At 44.6% G+C, this 23,319-nt stretch overlaps 1 protein-coding gene across 1 annotated transcript; it reads right to left on the reverse strand.

The window, feature by feature from the left end:
• Nucleotides 1-4,459: 4,459 nt before the first annotated feature.
• On the reverse strand, nucleotides 4,460-9,386 carry LOC115589347 (uncharacterized). The gene is made up of 3 exons (XM_030430190.1): nucleotides 8,399-9,386; nucleotides 4,582-8,315; nucleotides 4,460-4,465 (listed from the first exon to the last, which is right to left on the reverse strand). The coding sequence occupies exons 1-3, from the start codon at nucleotides 9,384-9,386 to the stop codon at nucleotides 4,460-4,462; spliced, it is 4,728 nt and encodes a 1,575-aa protein (XP_030286050.1).
• Nucleotides 9,387-23,319: the final 13,933 nt, after the last annotated feature.

Below are 23,319 nucleotides of genomic sequence, written 5' to 3' on the forward strand. Positions count from 1 at the left end.
GAATGATAGAGCAATCTTTATTAAAACCGAATCTAGAGCCTTGAGTCCGGATCAGAAGCGGCCGCTTTCTGATATTATCAAATCTGTGGACAAAACAATGCCAAAAGGCTTCGCCCTCTGCTCTCAGGAGATCATTCCAAGTGCCACCCTCCTGTTCTTTCTTTGAGGGCCTTTTAGAGTCCCCTCTCAAGGACACCCACTTCTTCTGATTGGTTCCCTTGCCAAATTATCCAACGGACAATAAAACAGTTTGACCTGTGTTAGGCATCTCTTATTATTTGTCATGCAGGTCAAACTTAGCAAAGCACTATCGTCTGTTACCTTTGGTCCCTCACAGTTGGAAGCTACCTCCTGGACCTTCATTCACACAATGAAAATCAATTGGTCATGATTGAATCTAACCTAAGTAGGTCAGAATGTGTTGTCCTCCAGATACCTCATATTCCCCCCTTCGAGACCTACTAGGTCTTGAAAAAAGGCACAGAAACACATTCATTATGATTTACCTCGCCTAACTCCTGTCGCTGTGCTTGTCTGTTTCTAACAAAGGGCTCTTCATCCAATCAAATTACTGAGTTCAGAGTTCTAGTTTGCACTGCAATTTAAGGAAAGCTAATTATTTTTTCTTATTAAGTCCTATAGCACCTTATTTTAAGTTACTTTATGACTAGATAACTAATTATTTATCCTAATTAGGTGGAATTCAGCTGCCCTCAGCCTCTTGCAGGACTCCCCTCAGATACACTCCTTTTCAGTAAACTCTGAAAGGTACTCCTTATTCTCAAAATCTTTGCTTATGGCTTCTCAAGTGTAGTTGTAAGGTAATCCCACAAATCAGCTGTTGCATCCTATTCCAAAACTCTACCCCTCCTAAGGAGTGTTAAAAAGTAATAGGAAACCTTACTAATCAACTATGGAGAATCCACGCCTTCAAGCCAATCCAGTCAACTCCTTTTCAATTTACAAGTGCCAATTACCATTTATCTTCTAATTACAGTTTTTCTCAGTCGCTTTGATGCTTTTCTCAGATCAGAATTTAAATTCTCATAACTATTAGTTCAACCTCCGCAACATTTAGTCATTTGTGCACATCATAGAAGCAATTTCTCCTCTCCTGAACAAATTGCATGTATCAGTTACTTTCATACAATTCTCTGCTGTTTTATGACATTATCATTTGCTTATGTCATGTCAGTCAAAATGAACTATACTTATGGATGCTGAATGGTCGCTCCCAATAAAACTAATGTCTTCATTTCATTGCTTGAGTCATTACATACAAAACTGTTGAATTAGTTATCAAATTCTGTCAAGCAAATTTTATACCTTTCTTTATCATTTTTTCCTGGAAATGTCTCCTAAATTGAACAATTGCTCTCAGGTGAACTTCAGCTTTCACTCACAAGGAGGTGTGTGAAGTATTAGTTGTAACCAATGACAAGCCACTTGTTCACAGTCACTCATATCAGGGATGAATCCCATGAACCCTCACTTGGCAAGCATATATGAACCGAGCAGGACATAGTGTGTACCATTTCTAAAATTTTGTGACACAGAAATGGAAGGTCAACATCGTGGAAGAGGAGTGAGGATGCGGGGAGGAAGGGGAAGGGGACAAAACAGGGGAAGAGGGAGAAGAGGCTAAATACATAGGTAGATTCCTAATGAAATTAGGGCTACAGTTGTGGACCATGTTGTCAATCACGGCCTCACAATGGCTGAGGCTGGTCGGAGGGTGCAACCAAATGTTGGAAGAACCACTGTGAATTCAATCATTCAAACATTTCGTAGGGAGAACAGGTATGTATAGTATTGGACAGTAATCCAACATGTCATAATATCTCATGTTTACTGTACATTACTGTAATTTTACTCTGCACCACATAGGATTGAAAGACAACCTCACAGAGGTGGAAGAGGGCTGTCTGGATGTGCCAGAATGATTTACCTATGTTCAGTTACAATATGTACTGATATATTGTTCACATTTGTGCACAGCTCTACCAAAAGGGTGTTTCTTATGTATGTTCTAAATAAATGACTGTAGTGTATTTTTCTTTTGCACAATGCTGTAGAATTGCAAAGAGCATGTACAGTTAAAATGTGAAACATACGTATTCAGTGTCTTGTACTCACTTATTCCCCTAACTACAGCAATGTGTAACTTTACTGTAGTTTTCAAATGGCTGTACAAGTAGTGTATAGTGCTGTCTTGAGCATTTTCAGGTAGTGTCACCGAGTTCTGACCTTTTCTTTGCATTGGAAAACTCAGAGAGAATAAACTGTCATAATGAAAACATGACAAAGCCATTTAACTATCGAGTTCATAAAGATGGTGTCAAGACTTGTCATTTTGATGACACTGGCAGTTTCATTGACATGAATACTTGTTTTTGAGGAAAGGACTATCCATTTTGAGCAAGTGACGTGCTTTTGCAGGTTATCCACTAGGTTTTGCAGTTTGCACTAATTGTTTTGAGAAATGCACTAACTGCTGTGCAAATGTTAATAGTGATGTGAGAAAAGCACCAAAGTGACTGAGAAAAACTGTAAATGACCATATGCCAATCGGCCATTGAACTCCAAACCTTTCTCTATTTTCAACTATTAATAAAAGTGTACATACCGCGATGCGATAGTATAAAGGATCAATCTAATTAAACAATTATATTATTAAGATTCTTGCTCATTCCTTGTGTGGCAAGTGGAGGGTAATAAGGTGTCACCGACAACGCCACCTGGGGAGTTTCGCCCCAGGAAATAGTTAATTGTGGAAAAGAAATAATTGATTACCTTTATTACAGGTCGCACAGTCCGAAATTACCACAGGCGAGAGACGTTTTTAGAAAAATCTAAACAGTTTTATTTAACAGTTAATTAATAAGACAGACATCATTGGCTGACTCACTTGCTGCTAGGCTGTGGCCAAATGAAGGGGTGAACAGGGCTGAGGTTACCTTGGTGCCCGAAATCAAATCAAGGGAGGGAGAATTAACAAAAGCACCCGTGACACTGCACACACACACATTCGTGAAGAAAAGGGTCCACCACCAGGGATTAGGTCACCGTCAGGGGCCCACAGCACCTGTCCACAAACAAAAAGAATATAACCAAGCCTCACAGTCCTAGCACAGCCACTTTAACACACACACACACACACACACACAATACATTAATTGAATAACAATACATTAATTGAATAACAGGGAAATAAACAAAGACCCAAATCAAGAAAAAGGTTATTAAACCATGTTAACTAAATAAATAGAGAGGAGTCTCATTCCCAAAACACAATACAAATCTTAATTATATTAATTAATGAAGTTCCCAGGGGCAGCAATCTAAGCCCCAGTGCCAGCTCCGCTACAAGCCTCTGAGGTCAATTGACCTCCGACGCAGCTCCGAAGAGCCGAGGAGACACAAAGCACAGTTGCAGTATAACCAAAACAGCAGTAGGTCCAGGAGGTGATGGCTTCCGTGTCTTTAGACCTCACCGGCACAGCGTCGTGGAGAGTCAGAATAAATATTCTAAGGCAACACACAAAATAGCAATCAGCTGGAGGCGGAACAACAGAATGGAAAGCGAGGAGCGGACAACGCCGACTTACCACGTGGAGAACACAACGACACCCAGATGGGCTTCCAGAAGGACGACCCAGCCCCACGGCACCAGCAGTCTGCCACACTGCAGCGGAGACAACTGTGTCACATTTACACAATCGACAAGTGAGTGGGGAGAAGAGGCAGCGGTGCGCTTTACCGCGCCTTACCTGTGCGCTGCAGAGATAACGTGCGTCTGCAGAGATAACGTGCATCTGCAGAGATAACGTGCATCTGTGGTAAAGATGCCAAGGACGCTCCAACGCCAGCAGAGCCACACCACCTGAGCTCCACCACGCTGACATCCACTCCGCCACCACTGAGGACGAGCAGAACGGCAAAAGGAGAGGGCGCGCCAGGTAAAACCACCTGCTATATAGAGGAGTGACCGCCCATCAATCAGTGCACCAGAGAGACACAGCGCCCCGCTGTGAGGAGGGGTGAGGGTGCTCAGGCTACATCTGCCCCCCCCTTTTGCATCGTCGACCCGACGATGGACAGAAACCACAGTCAACACCAAGGTCTGAAAACAACCACTTGAGAATTAGACGCAGGGTCAGGGGGTCGGTTGGCCACATGGCCCTGAGGGCCAGCTGGCCGAGGAAGATGGTGGACATTTGGATGACTGCCAGCAGTAGGACGATTGGTTCGACGCAGGGACTGCTGACTGGTACTAGGCTGGTCAGCCGGGGACAAAGTGGGAGCTGGCTGTGATGAATTCCCATGGTCCAAAGGTGTCGCTGATCTGGACACGGCCTGGTGCGGCATCACAATGGGAGCAGAAGAAGCATCACGACTTGCTGCAAGCGGCAGCACAGCAGTTGGTAGCACAGGTGTCTCAGGTACTAAAAACCAAAGGTCACTGCTGGGGGAGTCATCAACAAAAGCTGCCAGAGGAAGCAAAACTGGTGAAGACGGCGCCGGGGGTGGAAAAGCTACTGCCTCAGGGTGGACCACAGCCTTCAGCATATCTCGGTGCACCTTCCGAGTCCTATCCAGGTCATCCACGGGGGCCACTGTATAAACTGCTCCCTCATCAGCAGGAGCCCTCACAACCTGGTGGACCATAGAGTTCCAGAGGTCTTGGATCTTATGTCGGCCTCTCACACCATGGTCCCTCAAGTACACCAACTGTCCCACCGGTAGAGGTGCATCCCGGACACGTTGATCATGTCTCTCTTTGCGTCTGCCAGCTGCAGCCAACAATCGCCCATGAGCACCCTCAAAAGCAACTTTAAGTCTGGCTCGATGTTCAGCAACCCAGTCCTGTACCTCACCAGGCACTGGATCCTGAACGAGACCAAGCAGGAAGTCCACAGGAAGACGAGGCTCCTGCCCAAACATTAGGTAAAACGGTGACTCACCGGTGCTCTGATGTGGTGTGGTGTTGTAGCAAAAGAGCACCTGCGGCAGACAAGAAGCCCAGTCCCGTTTCCGGGAAGCTGGCAAGGTACGCAAAAGGTTATGGAGGGTTCGATTAAACCTTTCGCATTGGCCATTACCCGCTGGATGGTAGGGGGTAGTACGGGACTTGGCAACACTGTACAGAGCGCAGAGCTGATGGATCAAGGAACTCTCAAAACTCCTGCCCTGGTCCGAGTGCAGGCGACTAGGAACACCAAACTTGTAGAACCATTCGGAGACCACAACCTGGGCCACCGTTGAAGCCCGTTGGTCCCGGGTAGGGACAGCCACTGTAAACTTACTAAACACATCCGTTAACACCAAAACGTTTTCCAGCCCATTGCGAGAGGGTTCAAGCAATGTAAAATCAATGGCCACGATCTCGTTTGGCCGAGATGCAAGCAGGTGGCCCATATAACTATGTGGGACCCGTCCTGAGTCCTTGGCTATTTGACAGCGCTCACACTGTTGGACCCAGTTCTTAATATCTGATGCCATCTCTGGCCAATAGCCACGTTGCCGGACTAACTCAATAGTCCTCTCTATGCCCTGGTGACCATGCTCCTGATGGAGCTGATGCAGTGTTTCCTGCTTGAGCACAGCAGGCAAGACCAGTTGAAGGAACTCTTCCCCGCCGTCAGAACGAAAGACCCGGCGGAAGAGCACCCCATCTTCTTCAACCAGACGGTCCCATTGACGCAAAAGTGCAGTTGCTGGATGGGAAAGCTGCCGCCTCTCAGCTGAGGTGGGAAGCGACCCACGATGCCAAAAAAACAAAACCTCCTTCAGCAGGGGGTCATCCTCCTGCATGCCGCGGAGGTCAGATGCAGAGTGGGATGGAAGAATGGAGACCAAAGACTGAGTGGCAGACACAACAGGACCCAGATGTAGATTTGACTGAATGCTGTTGGGGACCAAAGTGCCAGGCAAAAGTGGGGGGGCCAAACAAGGGGCAGGTACGTACTGTCGTGACAGTGCGTCGGCATTCCTGTTGCTGCGCCCAGAACGATATTTAATTTCCAGATCAAAAACAGCAAGCTCAGCAGCCCACCTATGTTCTACAGCTCCAAGTTTAGCAGACTGAAGGTGACTCAACGGGTTATTATCTGTGTACACAACACATTTATGTCCCAACAAATACTCCCGGAACTTCTCTGTAACGGCCCACTTGAGCGCAAGAAATTCCAGCTTCATAGAGCTGTAGTTGGACATATTGCGCTCAGTGGGCCGAAGACCCCTACTAGCATAAGCCACTGGTCTCACACCACTATCTGTCTCCTGTGAAAGCACAGCTCCAAGCCCACTATGGCTGGCATCAGTCTCAAGAATAAAGGGGCGTGAAAAGTCCGCGTAGGCCAGCACGGGGGCGGAGACCAGCTTGGACTTCAGAGCATTAAAGCTCCCCTCACACAGAGGCGTCCAAGCCGCCCCCAGTGCCTGACCTGACCCCTTTCTCGACTTAGTTCCAGCGAGATCAGCCACCAACTGATGCAAAGGCTTGGCCAGCTTTGCAAAACCATCAACAAAGCGCCGATAGTAACTAGCAAAACCCAAAAAGGAGCGCAGCTCTGAGATGTGACGGGGGCGCTGCCAATTAGCCACAGCCTCAACTTTTTTGGGATCTGTAGAAACTCCCTGACTCGAAATGACATGCCCCAAGTACAACACCTGCTGCTGGAAAAATGCACACTTTTCAGGTTTGGCTTTGAGGCCTTCTCTCTGAAGCCGATCGAGCACCATCTCCAGCCGCTGCAGATGTTGCTCAACAGAAGATGAGTAGATGATTATATCATCCAGGTACAGCAGCAGGGATTGACCCTGCTGATCTCCGAACATCCGCTGCATCAGCCGCTGGAAGGTGCTCGGGGCGTTGCAGAGACCAAAAGGCATCCGGTTAAATTCAAAAAGACCAAAGGGGGTACAAAAGGCAGTCTTGGAACGGTCCTGCTCAGCCACCGGCACCTGATTGTACCCGCTGGCCAGGTCGATGGTGGAAAACCAGCGGGCCCCCGAAAGGGCGTCCAAACTTTCCTCAATGCGAGGCAGTGGGAAAGCATCCTTTCGGGTCTTGCTGTTGAGTAACCGATAGTCCACACACAGCCGCAAGCCACCGTCCTTCTTCCTCACCAAAACAATAGGGGACGCATAAGGACTACTGCTCTCACGGATGACTTGTGACTCAAGAAGCTGGTTAATGTGGGTCTTTACGACCTCGTACTCTGAGGGAGGGATGCGGCGATACCTCTGCCGTACAGGGACATCATCGAGCAGACGTATATCGTGCGAGATAAGATCGGTGCACCCTAAATCCCCATCATTAACTGCAAAGACAGAGCCATACTTCTCCAGCAAAGACCTCACACTGGTCTGTTCCTGCTCAGTTAAGGCAGATGAATCTAATGATCCTATTCTATCGAGGACTGTAGGGGTGGCTACCTGGGAGGACACCGTCGCCACGGCTGACCCCAACTCAGTCACCCCTGCAGGCAAGCTGACAACCTGAGCAGCATTCAGGACACCAAGGCTAGTCCGGGGGTAAAGGAGGACTTCCGCTTCTCCAACGTTGACGACTGGAACACACACAGTACCATGAACAACCTTTAACAGGCATGGGGAAGCCAACAACCCTGCTGGTAACCCGGACTCGGGAGGCTCGAATAAAACACTCTGACTAGCAAACTGCTCTGAACAGGTACCAGTGACCAGCTTCATCATGCCACCGGGTATCCGCACCACCCGCTTGCCTCGGACCCTGACGGCACCAGTGAGGCTCGAGATGACCTGGGTTGAAGACTGGTGGCACTTCTGGAGGGCGGCCAGGACTGGGCCAGGCGCCCCTGACACAAAGGGTGATTCAAACAGCGAAGACCCAAGCACACCAAAGAGCTCTTGATAACATCTGCGAATTACGTTCATTCCCAGGATTCCAGGAACAAAAGATGAAGCACCAGGGGGGTCTTTCACAACAAGGATGCCACAGCAGGGCACCACCTTGCCACACAGTTCCACGTCGAGCTCCAAATAACCAATGTACGGGATGGCTAAGCCATTAGCCGCACGCAGCTGTAGCCACTGACAAGAACGAAGGCGATCATGGCCCCAAGGTTCAAACTGGGCCAAAAAGAAGCTTTCAGTAATGGTGGAAACCATGGAACCAGTATCCACCAGACATTTGACACCAATTCCCCCAATGGACACGTTAATATTTGGACAGGAAGCAATCAGCTCCGCTGCTGCACCTGGCTGTGAGCCTAGGGACTCCCCAACTGAGCTGTGGCTCGGCAGCTCAGCGGGCTTCAGTTTCCCGACTGCTGGGAAGAACGAGAAGACATGACAGCATGTGGATTGAAACCAGTGACAGAGTTAGCACGCCGGCGGGGAAGAACTCGCTCACCGTCACACTCACGGGCAAAATGGCCAGGCTGTTGGCACCTCCTGCAAACAACAGGGCCAGAACGGGACCCCGGACCCGATGGAGGAGGGGCCTGCAAAGCAGCTACTGTCTGGGCTAGCTGGTTCAGCTGCTCCTGCTGACGTTTCAAGAGGTCCATTACTGCTCCCAATCCTGGCTCTTGGGGAGCAACTTGAGGGACTTGATGGAAACGGCCCTGCACTCCATATTGGAGACCATAAGATGTTGGTAATGAAGAGCTGCGACCCCTAGAGCCCCCTGGAAGACCCTCTCTCTCCCATCTAATAGCCTCACTACGCAGCCCCAACAGGGTGATGGTGGGCTGGCGACGAACTAGCTGCTTAAGCTCACGACGAAGGGAGCTGTCAAGGACATGCTCTATGAACTGATCCCTAAGAAGAACGTCAGCATTGGGCATTCCATCAGGCGCCTGCCGCTCAACCTGGGCCATTAAAGCCATAAGAGCTAGTGAGAATTCCTGCAGTGTCTCCCCTTCCTGTTGGTGGCGAGAAAAGAAAGCCTGCTGTAAGGTGACATATGCCTGGCTACAACCATACAGCTCCTTTAAGATGGCAAGAATCTGGGCTGGATCTCTCTGCTCTGCGGCAGAGCGAAACTTGATCTCTTCCTTCGCCTCTCCCTCCAAGTGGTCAAAGATAAACAATGCCTGCTCTGCAGCAGGAAGGTGCCGAGCACGCGCACATGCCTGAAACTCTTCTACCCACTCAACAATGCCTATACCCGATTTACCATTAAACATGGGACACTTACGATCTCGTGGGATCACAACCAACCGCTCTGCGAGAGCAGCCGAGACACCGACAGCGGGGGCATGACCAGCCGGACCAGCAGAGGTTGAAGCTGCCCCAGCAGGGCCCCCTGGGGAAGCAGCACGCTCCTGGTGGAGTCGCTCGTTGTCCGCCCTGAGCTGCAACACCAGCTCCTTAAGCTGTTGTACCTCCTCATCCATGTTGCCTGGAAAACACTACAAGATAATATGAAACATGGAACACTGGACTGAACACTGCTGTTTTGGCTATACCACTGTACAAATACCGACGTCAATGGGAAAAACAAAACAAAAAGATAAATACCTATAACAAAAAAAAACGTCTCTGACCCTTTAAAATGTGGTGATCCTGCCGACAACGCCAAATTGTGGCAAGTGGAGGGTAATAAGGTGTCACCGACAACGCCACCTGGGGAGTTTCGCCCCAGGAAATAGTTAATTGTGGAAAATAAATAATTGATTACCTTTATTACAGGTCGCACAGTCCGAAATTACCACAGGCGAGAGACGTTTTTAGAAAAATCTAAACAGTTTTATTTAACAGTTAATTAATAAGACAGACATCATTGGCTGACTCACTTGCTGCTAGGCTGTGGCCAAATGAAGGGGTGAACAGGGCTGAGGTTACCTTGGTGCCCGAAATCAAATCAAGGGAGGGAGAATTAACAAAAGCACCCGTGACACTGCACACACACACAGTCGTGAAGAAAAGGGTCCACCACCAGGGATTAGGTCACCGTCAGGGGCCCACAGCACCTGTCCACAAACAAAAAGAATATAACCAAGCCTCACAGTCCTAGCACAGCCACTTTAACACACACACACACACACACACACAATACATTAATTGAATAACAATACATTAATTGAATAACAGGGAAATAAACAAAGACCCAAATCAAGAAAAAGGTTATTAAACCATGTTAACTAAATAAATAGAGAGGAGTCTCATTCCCAAAACACAATACAAATCTTAATTATATTAATTAATGAAGTTCCCAGGGGCAGCAATCTAAGCCCCAGTGCCAGCTCCGCTACAAGCCTCTGAGGTCAATTGACCTCCGACGCAGCTCCGAAGAGCCGAGGAGACACAAAACACAGTTGCAGTATAACCAAAACAGCAGTAGGTCCAGGAGGTGATGGCTTCCGTGTCTTTAGACCTCACCGGCACAGCGTCGTGGAGAGTCAGAATAAATATTCTAAGGCAACACACAAAATAGCAATCAGCTGGAGGCGGAACAACAGAATGGAAAGCGAGGAGCGGACAACGCCGACTTACCACGTGGAGAACACAACGACACCCAGATGGGCTTCCAGAAGGACGACCCAGCCCCACGGCACCAGCAGTCTGCCACACTGCAGCGGAGACAACTGTGTCACATTTACACAATCGACAAGTGAGTGGGGAGAAGAGGCAGCGGTGCGCTTTACCGCGCCTTACCTGTGCGCTGCAGAGATAACGTGCGTCTGCAGAGATAACGTGCATCTGCAGAGATAACGTGCATCTGTGGTAAAGATGCCAAGGACGCTCCAACGCCAGCAGAGCCACACCACCTGAGCTCCACCACGCTGACATCCACTCCGCCACCACTGAGGACGAGCAGAACGGCAAAAGGAGAGGGCGCGCCAGGTAAAACCACCTGCTATATAGAGGAGTGACCGCCCATCAATCAGTGCACCAGAGAGACACAGCGCCCCGCTGTGAGGAGGGGTGAGGGTGCTCAGGCTACACTTGGTTCATTTGAAATGATCACAGGATTACAACAAAACACAACACCTTCCACATCCTGACATATAGAAATCTGTCTGTATGTTTATACATTCTTAAAGTAACTGATGCTTTTTAAACGGTTGAAAAGACAAAAGATCAAAATATATAAACATCTATAAATGTTAATCTTTTAAAACGTTCAGTTAATCATCGTTGAAATCCTGGTTTGTTTCCACTGAGTTAAATTAAATAAATATACGAGTTTGTGAGACTTAAGTCGCACTAGTCTGTCGGAGCAAAATGGAGAACTCAGCCACACTGAAGACTGAAAACTGCGGTGTGAGGAGGAAATGACTGTTGAAAAGTTTCACTCATGTACTGTTGACTAACACACAGACTGACTGCACACACGAACATGGACTCTTTCACATCAACTTCAGTAAAGTTTAACACGGTTCAACTCGAAAGAATCCTGCAACACAAAACGCCTCCTTTCTCCTACAGTATAACTACAGAGCCAGACCCAAACAAGTCAGACTCTTCTGGTGTAACGTTTCCTGCACAGCTTCAGAGCTCACAGTTCATATCGTCTCCTCTCCATCTTCCTCTCGTATATATCGATCTGAGTCCAAAGCATCAGAATTAAATCATCAAGACAGTTTGACAACAAGTGTGATTTAACTCTGATGATTCAGACACATATCTAAATATGAAGGAGGACGATCGAGAGGAGAGAATATAAACTGTATTCTACAAATAGAAGAGTTGATCAGAGTAAAGCAGGAAGTCCGTCGCTGACGTTGAAGTGCAATAAAGTGATGTAAATATATGTCGGGGACAACATGACCGTGTGATCTGAACCTGAACATCTGATCTGGAATCTTATAAAGCAGAATGGATTTGACAAGAAAGTCAAACACATGTAAAATCCTGCTGTTTGTTGGACACTACCGTGTTTATCAGAGAGGGAAATAACAGACAGTGAACTCATCACTGCTTCCACAGTGACAGGACACTTCAGTCAGCTGTGAGAGAGACATTCTACCAGGAACATCATTTTATTGATGAAAGTATACAGTGCTGATCCCGGGTCAGTCACACAAACACCACCAACGACAGCGAGAGACACAGAAACACAGAGACTGTGACTGTGTGCAGCCGTGCGCTCTATTTATCTGTGTGTATCCACCCACATGTAGCAGTCAGCTGCCAGAGTAGGTAACCAATCACAGCACAGGAAGCCCCGCCCCCCTGTCACTCGCTGCACCCCTCAGCTGCTTCTTCTTCTTCCTCAGAGAACAGAAATAACTTCTCTCCTTCTCTTCTCTCTGTTCAGCCTGATCTGAAATATTTCAGCTGTCTTTGTCATTCGAAGAAACACTTTTCACTTTACTACGACTGCAAACTGCCAGAACAAGAACAAGAACAAGAACAAGAGAGCCGAGCTGCGGTACTGACTGGACTCTTCTCGTACTGTTCCGGTGTTTGGATCCCGGCTCTCTCTGCACAGTGTTGACAACTTAGAGACTTTGTCTCAATATGTAGCGAGTTCTCAAACCCTCCAGCGACTCTCTTCTTCTTCCTTTAAAAAAAAAAAAACGACTAGCGACAAATCTAGCGACTCTTTCTGGTGTTACTGGAGACTTTTTGAGACTCTGATGAGAAATCGCGTGTCGCTCTTGCTCTTCTCAGCAGCAGCGGGTGTTGCTGTGGCCCCTCACCTTCCTAAAGCGCTCACAGCTGGCGCAGTCATCTGCGCAGCTGCAGTGTGAGCAGATGTTCAGAACTGCGAATGAATCGCGCATGCGCGAAACCGCTGCTGGCTGATGTAAATGTAAAAACGTTTTTGTCTAAAACTAATTCCCTGCAGTAACTCCACTATTCTCCTGATGGAAACAAGTTTGATCAGAAGTTTTATTTATGTTCAAACGCAACTGCATGATTTTATTTGAACTATTAAATGTTACCATGGTAATAAATGTTCTGTGGTTGATGACGTCACATCTGATCAGTACTATATGAAGGTAAATGTCCTCGATGACTTTAAACTTTCACAAGGCTTCTAATTCTTTATGATGTCATGAACAATATTTGTTGATATAATAACTGTTTTTATTCATCAGATTATCTTTAATAAGAATCTGACACAATAAAAACAAATACATTCATCTCCTTTGTGTCTTCTAGTCTTTAATGTGACCTCAGTGTAAATCAGCTTCTAACATCAGAAGACCGACACACAGAAGAGTACAACATGTTCACACTATCAACACAACATGAGGTCAGGCAGCAGTGAAACTCCATCCATCAGAAGACAACACATGAAGGAGAAGAAGAACAACGTTTCCTCCATCAACTCTGTTACTGTTTATCTGCTCTGACTCTTATATCAGGACACTTCCTGTCCTCAGCTGTCACAACACAACCTGTCAGTCTGTGTTCATTTAAAGTGAGTGAAACATTAAAATAATGTTCTTGGTCATTGTGGTGTGCAGGATCTTTTTCACTGAGTTAACAGTGAGTCATGTTCAGGCCAGATGAGTGAACATGAAGCGGAATTTGTTTTGCTAAACAGGCGTGTATTACCATGCAGCCTGATAACACTGATATATGACAGAGGTTTATGGTTTATGTTCTGAATAGTGTTTGTCAGTTTTACTTTCAGTCTCTCTCTGTTGATCTGTCCTCCTCCTCACTGAGGGAGTATTCTCACCTTGAACTCTGTTGAACTGGTTGGTTTGAAGATGACTTTCTGTCCCTCCTGGATGTCTGGTAACTGTCAGGAACACAACTTGATTTAGTTTAGTTGTGATTGTGTTTAGTTGTGGCCTTTGTTCACATTTCACTGGACTTTAACTGGACCTGTCTGTCTGTTGAGTCGTGCTTTAGGGACGTTAACATCAGTGATGTTTGGACCCGCAGCAGTAAAATGTTGGTTTATAAACCTGCAGTCGTCACCACTGTGATGTCACTGGTCATTAATGTGGCCTGATATTGATATTATAGCTGTTTTTATTCATCAGATTATCTTTTACAAGAATCTGACGCAATTAAAAAATAACTCATCTCCTTTGTGTCTTTAATGTGTCCTCAGTGTAAATCAGCTTCTAATATCAGAAGAATGACACACAGAAGAGTACAAAATGTTGCTACACTCTCATTCATGGCCTCATCCTGTTCCTCTTGGGAGAGGCTGAGTGTTGTGAGACATCTAGTGGCTGTATTTAGTATTACAGGTCCAGTCTGAGGCCTGATATCACACCAGTTTTAAGATGTAAATAAGCCAAACTCAACCCTTGTAAGGTGACCAGTTCTCTGTATCAGCAACCATAAATGTCATAATTTACTGTAATTAATGACACACACAATAAAGTAATGCATAAGTAACTCAGCTGTCTTAACTTTAGTTGAATCTGTTGGAGATTTTATGTAATTCTGCATTTGTTCTGACCCACTACAGGGAACATGGAGAGCCTGGATGTATTACCATCTGCTACGTTGTTGTATTAAATTATATTCTTGTGTGCTTATATGAAGGCACTGCATTTTATAACAAGCCTAACATGAAACTAAGCTCCTTATGTATTTATTATGTGAATCTTATTTATCTGGTGATCTATCTTCTCAGTCTGATTTTAACGGTTTCCCCTCCTGCATTTATGACTTTAAAACTGATGAAAAACTTGTTGTGCTGTTATTAATTGTTGTTTCTCCAAAGTGTTTGTATCTGTAACAGTCATTTTGACCACAGGAGGCTGAAGTGCACCATTAAAGTGTTCATGTATTCATGTCTCTGTGCAAACCAACAGAAAACAAAAGAAAACTTTGAAAGTTTATTGGTCAAGATTATTTTTCCACCAGTTCTCAAGACATAAACACAGGAGAAAGAAAACAGCATACCATCCTAATTTACCCCTCAGGGCTTCAATAGAAGGTTGAACAACAAGTGAAAGCATTACATTTTGTTTCATGGATTTAAATTCTACTTATCTATTATTCAAGTTTTGCTGCAAGTGTAACTGACTTCCGGTATTTATAACTTCCGTAGGTGTCATTTATTCATTTGATGTTCACATATTCTGTTTACAGCAGTTGTCTGCTATGTTACATGTGTAGTTTTAATACAAATAGAAAACAAAGTTGGACATCTCAGATACTGTCTGGAGTGCACAGACCGTCCACATCAGGGCAGGCGTAATTAAAAAGTTGTGTAATGTATTACTCTACGCAGACAGTAATATTGTAACATAATATATAACTTTAATATGAAAGTAACTAGTAATATATAATACATTACATTTAGAAAGTAAGTTGCCCAACATGGACAAAAAGAGGAACTGATGATAAAGTAACTGATGAGTTGTTGTTCAGTTAATCATGAAGGAAAGTGATTCACAGATTTCTATGGATTCATTATCACCTGATTAAATTATTATCCCACAGTCTTTAAAGTGTTACAGTGTACAATATGTTTCTGTGCTGTCTGGTTTATATTCTGGGAAACAGTAACTGTCACGTATATTGTTTAACTTAAATATTATTATAAAATACATCAACTGCTGTCAGTTTAGAATATACTGTCAGTGACAGCAGATCAGAGGTGGAAGTATCATTATTATTATTTAACATCAATAACTTTTCAGGCACTATTCAACTGAAAATAAATGACTTTTCTACATTTTGAATTTGACTCTTCTACTTCTTCTGAGGCGCAGATTGTCGAAAATGGTGGAATCACCACGAACAGTTCTGTGTTTGCAGCTCACTGCGTGAAGTTACTGACAACAACCTGATTCGACAACATGAAGGTGGAGAACAACAAATAAACACCAAAAAAACAAGACAACACAACTCTCCATCCGACTCGGTCCCCAGTGCAACACCCGATCCAGGATGTTGTGGTGGAGATCTCTGTAGGACTACAATCGTCTCAGATGTAATGTTGTTTAACCAGCCTGAGCCCCATTTGTCCATTTCCTTTTCCTGCGATGGGATTTTAGCCAGTTGCAGTCTTAAAACAAAGCTTTATTATCATGAATCCCATCCTGAAACTTTCTCTTCTCCTCCCTGGTTCCTTGATTGTCTCAAAGTCTGTTGCTGTGTTCAGATCTGTCCATCGTATAAAACTGTTTCATTAAGTTTTGTTCATCAAACTATTTCCTCAGATCCTCCTCCAGAGTCTGAGCAAAGAAGCTGTTTATCAGACTGACAGTGAACATATCATAAAAAACACATTTTCTCTGCTCTCTACACATATAAGCTGGTCCTCTCTAGTGTTGTGTCGTTCGCGAACGTGTCGTTCAAAAGAACGAATCTTTTCAGTGAACAAAGTGAATGGAATCACTTCCTGAACTGATTCGTTCCTTTCTCAGTTCAGTTGAGCTCAGCAGCGAGCATGCAGGCCGGGAGTGGAACTGCCGCGACTCACACAGAGAACTGTGAGGACTTGATTCACGTTTGTGCTGATTCGTTCATGATTCGTGAACCTTACTGCATACAGAGAACTGTCGCTGATGAGGTGATTCTCATTCACGTACTGTGCTGAAAGTGGCACTGTGTCACTCACTCAGGGCAGAGGAGTTAATTGATTTTACTGCACAGTTAAACTCACTAACGTTTGCGAACGTGATTCTCAGCAGGTAACGTAATTCACGTTCTCCGCAGCTCGTTCGCGAACGACGTACTGGCGTCTGCCAGTACGCGAATCTCGTTCAGTACTGTGCTGAAAGTGGCGCTGTGTGTCAGTCACTCAGTCAGGGCAGAGGAGTTGATTCACGTCCAGTAACCTACTGCTAAAACTAGCGCTGTGTTGCTAGCATCCGTGTAGCATCATGTTAAGTGATTTTACTGTGCACAGAGGACACTTTCACTGTTTCATAATTTTAGTGCATGTATACCACTCAAAGCAGTGCTGCATCTCCAGCAAATGATTGTGTACTATAGTCAGTGAACGCACCATCCCTCAGTAAGTGAACGTGAACCTCAGGGCTGATTAATGAACTGAATGATGGATCGTTTGGCTGCTTATCAGTTCAGGGAGTTGGAGAGCACTGAACGATTCAGTGAACGAATCTTTTGAACGAATCATTTTAATGAACGGATTCTAGAGATTCAGTACAGTAAAAAGAACTGCCGTTCCATCACTAGTCCTCTCTGAGCCTGCCATCTCCCAGAATGAGGAAAACAAGTAATTCCTGCATGGTCTCTGCAGCCCACCCACTGGTAACACGGCGCTCCTACAGGCTGTTCAGATTTTGCTCCTTTCGTTACATAATGAAAGGAGTCATTGTCATAGGCCGGCCTCCTCTGCACGGTGATAGGAGATATCAGAGAGGGGGGAGTTCATCCCTGAGGTGAAGTTCGTTGTGTCCAGTGGTGAGACAGCAGTGTTTTGCAGCGTTGTCGCTCAGAGCTAGACACGCAATTGCTCTGTTGTTGGTTGTAATAATCCCAGCTACAGAACAACAGAAGAGACAGCGGTCGTGTTTCATTTTTAACGACAACGTGCCGGCTGTGGTACATGTTAGCTTGTATGTGTGTGCTAACCACTTCACATCGGACTGCTTCAGTAACAGGGTGTCAGTACAAAGTACAAAGCTGGCTTTGCCTCGACACTGACCCTCATTAAAGGATCAGTCCCAACCATACCGGACCCAGCAACTGCACCCAAGCCAGCGATAAGTGTTGACTCAGTTTGATAGTATTTACAGTTGCCTATGAGTATGGTGAAGTCAGCTGGAAACTGGCTAACTACTTAGCTCCACTTCGGTCCGCTATGCAATGGCGTTTAAAGCGATTTTGACGTTACTAATATTACAATGGAGCTTGGTTGTCACAGTAAAAAGTCTGGAAACGTGCAGACTGGAGACAGACACGATGCGAACAGTGTCCGAGAGTTTGGAAACTATGTTGGAGACAAATACAGCTTTTGCTTACTACACGGTAGTAACTGTAACAACACATAGAACAAACTAATATTATTCAGCCAAAATAACCATTCTGAAACGTCCTGCTGCAGCCATGGTGTATGTACTTCTTCTGGAGCCTCTTCCTCTGAGTCTGACTCTGGGTCAAACTGGTTCGGTTGAACGAAAAAATCTCCGCGGGCCACAGTGTTACATCCACTGTAAAAATTTGTGCATGCTACCGTTAGCATAAGGGGCTTCCTCTCCCTGAGAGTGACGTAGCAGGCAAGGCTCCCCAAGTAGGCGTTGACAGACGGACCTCATTAGCACCTGCTCAGGTGCAGGCACAGAAACAGACTGCTGTCAACAGAGCTCAGCAGAGCGACTTTTAGACAGCTGGAATGCAGGACCACGGATGTGTTTGGGGCAATACATATCAAATACAGAGTTGTTGGACCTCTGACAGCTGTGTGAAATTTATGAAAAACAGTATAATTATGGTACCTTTAAAAAGGAAAAAAAACAAAAAAAACAACGACCACTGCTGTCATCATTCCACAGTAGATGCTCATCCTTCCTCGACTTGCTGTGTTTGGTCTCTCAGGTTCGGGGCGATCCCTCGCTGCTGTAAAGAGACCAAACAACAGAACAGCTGAAAAAGCTGCTGAAATGAACCTGTTCATAAAGTTCTACTGACTTCTAGTCAACCAACTTACCAGAGACGTTGAGCCGACATTCACTATAGTTCACATCATAGTTTGTCCTCACATCACACAGGTACTGTCCTGAGTCCTCAGTCCTGAGTCTGGACACATGAAGTCTGAGTCGTCCGTCTCTGAGGACGTCTTTGTCCCACTGGACTCGTCCTACAAACTGTTGATCTTGAAACTCTGGGACCTCAACACCTCCACGTAGATGAAACAGGACTGAGACTTTGTGATCAGTTTTCATCTGACAGAAGATAAAAATGAAGTCCATGGAAGTGTCAGCTGTGGTTGTGAACGTCCATTCCAGTGTGATGTTGTGGTTCTCCTCTGCCTGATAGGAGGTCTGTGTCACATTCACTACAAATGTTCCTGTTGAGGAGACAGAGAGGGAAAGTGAGGAGCAGACACACTGACAGCTTTAACATGGCAGCCTTTAAACTCCATCTCCATGTTTGTGTGGACAGTTTAGTGACGTCTCAGAGCTGCAGAGGCTCATCAACATCAGCTGTTTGCTCACATGTGGGCCACTTTAACTGCTTCATTGAATCACAGTGTCAGAAAGTGAAGCTGTAAACTGACCACAGACACAGTTGAGGCTGATGAGCAGCAGGATCCTGCAGATCATCTTCTCCCTGTGAGAGGAGACAGAGGTGAAGAGTCATGTGATCACAGTTCAGTCCTCACATGTACCTCAACCAACATCTACAGTCTGTCTTTAGTCTTCTAAACACTCCTCTGTCTTCATCATCCTCATCATCACACACAAGGACTTCCTGACTGGACACAGTCTGGATGCTAATGCTAAGCTGCTGTGTTGTTCTTCTGACACAAGATGGCGCCAGTGGTTAAAGTGTCCACCATCAGCAGGAAACATGACAACATGTGGATTCAGCTGCAGACAACAACATGTCTGCAGAACCAGTGCTGCTCCTACACACACATGGAAGTTGTGTATCTGGAACATGGTGACATGTTGTCAGTGTTTAACACTGATACATCACAAACACATATAAACAGAGTCTCCATATAAAGTCATGAGACAACAACTGCTAATAAACACAAACAGGCTCCTGTTGTTGCTGTCAGGTCTCAGTAACATATTTGATGACTTATTGATTTGATAGTAAAAAGTGAACGAGTCCAGTTGAAACATCCTGAAGAAGAAGAAAGCTGAAACACACAAAGTCCAAACATCTGTGTAGATGAAGGTGGAGGGAAACATCAACACTGACTCTGTTTAGTTTCATTAATAAAATCTTCTGTCACAAGATTTCTACAAGTAGAAATGATGTTTCTGGTAGAACGTCCTTCACACAGCTGACTGATCCATCTGACTTCTACTAACAACAGTTCTCAGAACAGCTGCTGAAGTGTTCAGCCAAGGTGGAAGAAGTCCTGAAGATCAGACAGAGTGAACCAGGTTAGAGGAGATCTCTCTGTCAGACTTCAGAATATAAACTTGGTTTTTGAAGGTTGCGAGTGTTTATTCTCTATTGCAAGCTGGGTCCCTCTACAGTGTTGCCATAATATAATGTAGGTGTTATGACTGTAAACTTCATGGACTCTGATTCCTCTGTCTGAAGAACACGTAGTGGTATGAAGTAGGGGGCGGGTCTTGGCTCCTGATGTCATCAGACAGAGAGAGTACGGGGGATTACCGTACAAACAGAAACTAAATTTAAGATATCTAAAAAGTGGCCGTTTAACATTTAATAGATGGAGTGGATATGTATTGCAGATATCTGTAAGTCAATTTTTTTCCTTGTAATAATTATATTGCAGATATCCATAATGTTGTTGTGGATCGCTGAAATTGAAAAGACCAATACTGAAGAATGGCAAAAGTGATATCACGAATGACGTTGTGGATATCTGAAATTTTCTTTTTGACTAGGAAGAATTGTACTACAGATATCTGCAATACACATCCAGTCTAGCTATTAGATATTAAAATAGCTTGCCATGCTAGGTACGTAATAACATAGGTCTTATCTGATCTGACAAAAGCAGCAACCTAGTCAGTACTTTGGTGTTATGAATGGCATTCACATCACTGAAAGAGTGCTCCTAACCTGCCAACAGGTCTGTTTGCATTTTTCACTTAGACTTCAGACAATGCTCAACTAAACAGGGCGGGTGATCACCATCAAACTCTCCTGTTCTGTATGTTCAGGTAATCCTGGCGGTCTGAACCCACTGAAGACTCTTTTCTTTCTTTTTTTTTTCAATGAAAGTCATTATTTGCAAAAGTACAGAAAATCAGAGTGAAGATAACAACAGGCATTGAGTGATAAAGAAGAAAACAAAATGTATATCTCTATGTAAAAATAATATATGTAATCTAAATAAAATAAATAAAATATATATAAAGCACTTCTTATTTTAGGGTGAGTGAAAATGACTTCAAGTATAATAGTGTGCGCTCACTTTTTATCTTTGGCATCAGTTTCAAGGTATCTATATAAAAAGAAAACTCATTTGTGAAGACATTAAAGTTTGGGAGGGACTTGGAAAATGTACTCTTGTGGATGTGGAATTTACCTCTTGAAATCATGAGGTTTACTGTGGAGCAAATTGATTTGTCATTATTCGAATTTTGAAATAATATCTTTGGGTCTAATTGTTACGTACTGTTCCCTCCAATATAGATGACAATCGGCAAATACAAAACAAATGCAACATTGTCTCTGACTCATCTCCACAAAACGTGCACATTTCATCCACTTCAGCAAACCTAGAAATTGATTTGTTACAGGGCAAAATATTATGTAAAATTTTTAATGAACTTCTCTAATCTTATTGGAAATACAGAATTGAGAGGGACACAACCATGCCTCCAGCCAGTTTATATCAACCAACTGTGAATCCCCCCAAAAAAACTTTCCTCTGGGGGAAAACTTATGTCTCTGAAATACTTTGCTTGGATGTTTGTATATTCTCTATCCATTATGTCAAGCCCGTCAACCTTTAGAGAAGGTGTCTGAACATTAACATTTGGTAACTTAAGAGACATTTTATTAACTCAATCATACCAGTGGGGACAGCCTTTACAACCGAAACAAACTCTCTGTATCTGACTGGAAATGATTTAGCTTTCAGGAAGTTTTCATAGCTGTAAAGATTTCCATTATTGTCAAACAAGGCCGTCACAAATATTATGTCCCTCTCAGTCCAGCTCTCTTTATATACACTTTTGTTGTTAATAGTAATATGACCATTGTTCCAAAGCAATTACTTGTGTGGAGAAAAGTTGTGAACATAACATCATTTCTAAGAGCGTAAAGCCTTTTGATAAAACTTTGAGAGTTTTGACCTGCCAAAGTCTCTCCGCTCTGCCTACTGTCTGAGGACATCAGGAGACAAGCCCCGCCCCTCCACACACTGAATGTGCACTCTCTGTTCTTACACCCCCTCCCCGACTCCAGAGCACTAGGTAAACTACACCGGTGTGTTCAGGTAGAGAGGAAGAAACACAGAGAGAGAGAGACACAACAGAACACATAGCAGACGCACACCTAACACAATTATTAACTATTGTTGGTTAATGCAGTATTTGTGATCATGATGTTGTGTTGTCACACAGGCTCAGGATAAATACAGTGCACGCGCGCACACACACACACACCTCAGAGTCATCAGGAACACAAACAACACGTTTCTAGAACCCTTCAGTGAAAGAGTTCAGTGTTTGATGTGACAGCAGTCAAAGCTGTGAAGCTCTCAGTCAGAGTCTTATTTCACCTTCATGTACAAAAGATCCATCAGGATGTTCTGGAGGCTTTTTGTCAGCAGTAAACTGTCTGTATGTTTTACATTATTAAAGTAACTGATGCTTTTTAAACGACTGAATAGACAAAATAACTTTCAGTTAATCATCGTTGAAATCCTGGTTTGTTTCCACTGAGTTACATTAAATAAACACATACATGAGTTTGTGAGTTTTCAGTCGCAGTAGTGTCTGTGAGAGCAAAATGGTGAACTCACCACACTGACTGACTGTGTGGTGAGGAAGTGCAGCTCAGCTCCGACCGACTGCAGTCACGATCAGCGACTCTTTCACATCGACTTCAGTAAAGTTTAACCTGAATTTTACACCCAACAAAAGTATTACATACAAATATATATAAAGAGGCGATATCTATATTAAAGATATAAATGAGGAAAAACATCCTCATTGACTAATTGCCGCTCAGTCAACTATAATTCAATATGTTTTACCTCTCAGCCAAGAGTCTTCAGGAAGGTCCAGTTCCAACCACTCAGTACTTCCATCCGTCATTAACTTGATGTGTCAGAGCCTTCATCGTCGGTAAGTTCATCATTAGTCCAGTTGTAGGCAGAATACAGTGATAAGTGTCCAACAGTTTGAATAATACGGTTTTATTGTAGAAGGCTCACCTGCCTTTAAAGACGAGGGATTAAATTGTTGGCGCACTGTCTGAACATGAAGCATTAAGAGTCTCTCACTGCCTTCAACTGAAAGGATGTTTAGCAAGCTGATTAAAATATGTAGATTGCTGTAATTCAAAAATCCTCCCACCGACAGAGCCAGCCACCCTCTGTCTCACTGTCCGTGTGCTGCTGTGTAATCTCCTGCATCGTTTTGAGGGAAATGGTGGTGGTGGGGGCAGGGTATGTGAGTCAGTTGTGTGTTGCCGAGAACGTGACCGTGTGTTTCGTGTTCGTCAGGCTAAATAAAGCGTCTACTTCAGAGTTATTCCTCGTCTCGGACACTTTTGTGAAACGTTACAGTATGTTTTGTTCTTTTATAGGCTACTTAAAAACAGCTG

Source organism: Sparus aurata, chromosome 10 (genome assembly GCF_900880675.1).
Source record: "Sparus aurata chromosome 10, fSpaAur1.1, whole genome shotgun sequence".
Taxonomy (NCBI): domain Eukaryota; kingdom Metazoa; phylum Chordata; class Actinopteri; order Spariformes; family Sparidae; genus Sparus; species Sparus aurata.

Coding starts and splice junctions, on each gene's coding strand:
- LOC115589347 (XM_030430190.1), bottom strand. CDS start 9,386: ATGGATGAGGAGGTACAACAGCTTAAGGAGCTGGTGTTGCAGCTCAGG. Junction 8,316..8,398: donor TTTTGCCCGTGAGTGTGACG/GTGAGCGAGTTC, acceptor CGTTCTTCCCAG/CAGTCGGGAAACTGAAGCCC.